The 4085-nt window shown below is 48.1% G+C and overlaps 1 protein-coding gene across 1 annotated transcript; it reads left to right on the top strand.

The window, feature by feature from the left end:
• The first annotated feature begins 306 nt into the window (after nucleotides 1-306).
• LOC109777279 (very-long-chain enoyl-CoA reductase) lies at nucleotides 307-3838 on the top strand. Its single transcript, XM_020335927.4, has 4 exons — nucleotides 307-669; nucleotides 815-854; nucleotides 2709-3463; nucleotides 3550-3838. Exons 1-4 carry the CDS (start codon nucleotides 601-603, stop codon nucleotides 3616-3618), a joined length of 933 nt encoding a protein of 310 aa, XP_020191516.1. The 5' UTR covers nucleotides 307-600; the 3' UTR covers nucleotides 3619-3838.
• Nucleotides 3839-4085: the final 247 nt, after the last annotated feature.

Here is a 4085-nt window from a genome sequence, read left to right as displayed (position 1 = left end):
AGAATCTTTATTCAGCGCTGGCATCGCCGCCGTTGAAGCCAGGATGATGAACAACCTAAAAACCTGGCCTAAAAACGATCCACACGCGGTGGATCCGGCGACCCCCTCACCACCGACAACCGAGGTCGTTGGCGGAAGGGAGCTGCCGGAGGACCGCGCTGGAAGGACGGCCTCTCCTGGCGGCGGCTAGGGTTCCATCCGCCAGGCACCGAGAGGGAAAAAAAAAGAGGGTATGTTTGGAGTTGTAGGTTCTTTTTTTTTTTAGTTGGTTTGGAGTTGTAGGTAGCACCGGTTAACGACTCGGCTGGTACACAAAGAGTCCTGGGCCGTGACCACGGAGACCCGGTCCGCGTCAAGACGCTGCATCCTCCTCCTCCTCCTCCGCCTTAACGCCCGCATAACTCCGGTGGGCCCGTCCCGTCCGCCCAACGCCCCACCGGCCCGCACCGCCGCGGGATCGATCTCAAATACGCCTCCCCTGCCTGCCCCTTCTCTCCCACCCATTGTCTTCCCCCTCTCCCCCTCCACACCACCACCACCACCACAGGTTCGAGGGGAGCTCGCCTCGCCTTGCTGCCTGAATCCACCAGCGGAGGGAGCATGAAGGTCTCCGTCGTGTCCCGGAGCGGCCGCGAGGTCGTCAAGGGCGGCATCGAGCTCAAGGACTCGGTACGCGCCCGCCCGCTCTTCCTTCCGCGCCGTGGGCCGGGGGAGGGTTTCGCCCTCCGCTGCCCGGGGTTTAATTAAGATCTCGAGACCGGAGTTTCCAAGCTCGGCCTGACCCTTCGTCCCGTGATTCCCGTTTTCTCTGCAGGCCAAGGTCGCGGATCTGCAGGAGGCCATCCACGCCAAGAGTAAGTCTAATCACCTCTTCCCTCCTCCCCGCCAACGCCTTCTACTTCCGGATTTGAGTTCAAATCCGAAATATACGATGGGTTCACTGGATACGCTGCTTCGGTTAATTGCAGCAAGCGCGTCAGTGTGCACGAGCTGAACCTTAGTACTGTGTTTGGGTCATGTCTAGTTCTTACTGCTTGACATCACATCAGTGCAGTGAATGTGCTGTAGCCAGTGTTTTGCCCTCTTGCTTATTTGCTTGACCTCATCTGGTACTGGTAGGGTCCTTTTGATCACTACACTACAGGTTGTTAGGATCTTGTCTAGGTGGGAGGGAGTTAGCCGTCCACATCCACGCACTCACAAGCTTCGTGGGACCTTTTTTTTATTTCTTAAATACAAAATTACACTTCCGCATGAGTATTTCAGTTAATTGCGGTCACATTATTTGTGTTTCTTGAGAAGGAGAAGTTATAGAAGGATATTAGCGAATTCAGATCACGGACTTGGCTAGGTGTCGTTTGGAGACTGGTTTGGGTTTATATTTCATAATTTCAACTGTGTGTTAGAAAAAAGAACAATCATGACACAGGGTGTTATGTGGATCCCTTTGAAAAATAAAACAAGTTGCTGCGGCAAGCTAATAATGTTTATTGGTACTCTGTTCTCTGTTCTAAGCTACTTAATCTGAAATTTCAACCTTTGGTTACATTTAATACGAGAAGTAAATAATATGCAACAAGTCTCTCTTTCAGTACATGTTTATGTCGCAAGGGTTAGTCATGATTTTCTTGCTTCTTGTTGGGTGAAACTGGATGTTCTTTTTTTGTATGTTCTGCATTTATTTTCTATGTAATCTCCCCCTTTTCTGTTGGTCAAGTTTGTTTGAGATGGTCTCGTGATTGTTTATCATATATCTTAGCCTGATGGAGAAAGTATGTACTATGATGGTTCCTGAGCAACTTAGTTTTCTTTAGGTGCCCCCTTTTTATGTGTTCTTCCTATTTGAGCATCTAATTTTGCTATGAATTAGTGGAGACTGTCGCTGAGCAAAATTTCCGCTGCTTTGGTGATCAAGAATCTTATATTACTTATGGTATTTATTGCCAAGTTTGTAGGCATCACCTTATCCTTTATAACCTTTTCCAGACCCACAGAGCTACCATGTTAGCTTATTTACTTGCCATCCTGTAATCTTAAAGTGAGGCTTACACACAGTTATTACTCATGCTGGACCATTAAAGCAGATCTGGTGCCATGTGATTGAGTCAGGAGACAGATCATCACATATGGTGATGCAGTGTACTGTTTAATGTATGAAATGCCACCAGTCTGAACTTTTGAGCTGCAGAATAGAATATTATAATCCTGATGGTGCGTGCGGCTCAACTAAGAAACAATTCTCCTGAAACATAGTGATAAACCGATAATCCACGTCCCGATCTTGGCAAATATGTTGGAAACTTTGAAAATAGTTCCATCCTAATTCTGCACCCTTTCCACTTTTACTAGTTTGTTTTATTGTTTGTTGCCATAAGTAGCTCATGTTTCGACATTGTCTTCAAGCAGCACTTCTAATTCTGATCATACAAGACTAATATAGTTACTTTACTGCCAAACTAAGTGTAGCATGCCCTGCTAGATGCATACTGTTGCTGTTCTGCTTTTGAGTCTGCACCATAAGCTGCTAATGTTGAGAACAGTGTTATCATTAGATCTTCCCTATGCATGAAACTTGCTTCTCTGCTATTGTTCAGAACAATATGAATGGGCTACACTGACATGATTGATCATGTTTTTGTTTATGCTTTCTTTCTCTATGAAGAGCAATGGTGTATGAGTTGCTAATCACTTGTGTTTACACCATGCAGCTAAGAAGTATTATCCTGCCAGGCAACGGCTCACCCTCCCTGCACAACCTGGAAAATCTGGAAAGCCAGTTGTCCTCAGTCAAAAGGCCAGCCTATCGGAATACTGCGAGAAGGGTTCCGGGTCCCTGACAGTAGTCTTCAAAGATTTAGGCCCGCAGGTCTACTACAGCACGCTCTTCTTCTGGGAATACGTCGGCCCTCTTATCATCTACCCCATCTTCTATTACCTGCCTGTCTACAAATACTTTGGATATGAGGGAGAGCGGGTCATCCACCCTGTCCAGACCTACGCCATGTACTACTTCTGCTTCCACTACTTCAAGAGGATCATGGAGACCTTCTTCGTCCACCGCTTCAGCCACGCGACATCCCCCGTGTCAAACGTCTTCAGGAACTGCGCCTACTACTGGACCTTTGGAGCCTACATTGCCTACTACTGCAACCACCCTCTGTACACCCCCGTGAGTGACCTGCAGATGAAGATTGGGTTCGGCATCGGGGTCGTGTGCCAGATCGCAAACTTCTACTGCCACATCCTGCTGAGGAACCTCAGGAGCCCGACCGGCAGCGGCGGCTACCAGATCCCACGGGGCTTCCTGTTCAACATTGTGACGTGCGCGAACTACACCACCGAGATCTACCAATGGCTGGGGTTCAACATCGCCACGCAGACGGTGGCGGGCTACGTCTTCCTTGCTGTGGCAGCGGCTATCATGACCAACTGGGCCCTTGGCAAGCACAGCCGTCTGAGGAAGGCAAGTGTACCTCTTCTCTTCACGCTGAACTACTGAACAAAACCTGTGAAAACTGCATGAATTTACTGACATTGCGTCTTGTGCAGCTGTTCGACGGGAAGGACGGGCAGCCCAAGTACCCTCGCCGATGGGTGATTCTTCCACCATTCCTGTGAAGAAGACACGGTGCCTGCAAGGCCAGCATCTGGAGATTCAACATTTGTTCTGTTCCAGCGTCCGAAAGTTAAAAGCCATCAGTCCGATTTCACACAAACATTTCCTACTAATCGTGCCTTGTACCAGCTGTCAAACCTCAATTATGTAGTCCAAATGCTCTTATCCGAAGGATGTAATTTCTTATCCTATTGTTGAAAAACTTCCTCTGGGGTTTATTTACGCCGCGACGAGTTGTCGCTGTCAAGTCCAACCTTAAGATGGTTCATCTGATGTGTCGGCCCGTGCTCCATTCTTCTGAGCAGCAGATGATGCAACCGTATGCCATTTTGATGCTTTATCATCATTCCTGCCCATGTCATCTTACTTGAAGTTTGACAATGTTCATATGCTTGCTTGACATTGCTGTGTGTGGTCGGTCGTCTACAAAGTCATTAGAAGAAGATGTCAATTAGGGCACGCACATTAC

Source organism: Aegilops tauschii, chromosome 3 (genome assembly GCF_002575655.3).
Source record: "Aegilops tauschii subsp. strangulata cultivar AL8/78 chromosome 3, Aet v6.0, whole genome shotgun sequence".
In the NCBI taxonomy this organism is placed as follows: domain Eukaryota; kingdom Viridiplantae; phylum Streptophyta; class Magnoliopsida; order Poales; family Poaceae; genus Aegilops; species Aegilops tauschii.
Note: the sequence above shows the minus strand (reverse complement) of the source record. Positions and strands in the feature narration are given on the sequence as shown.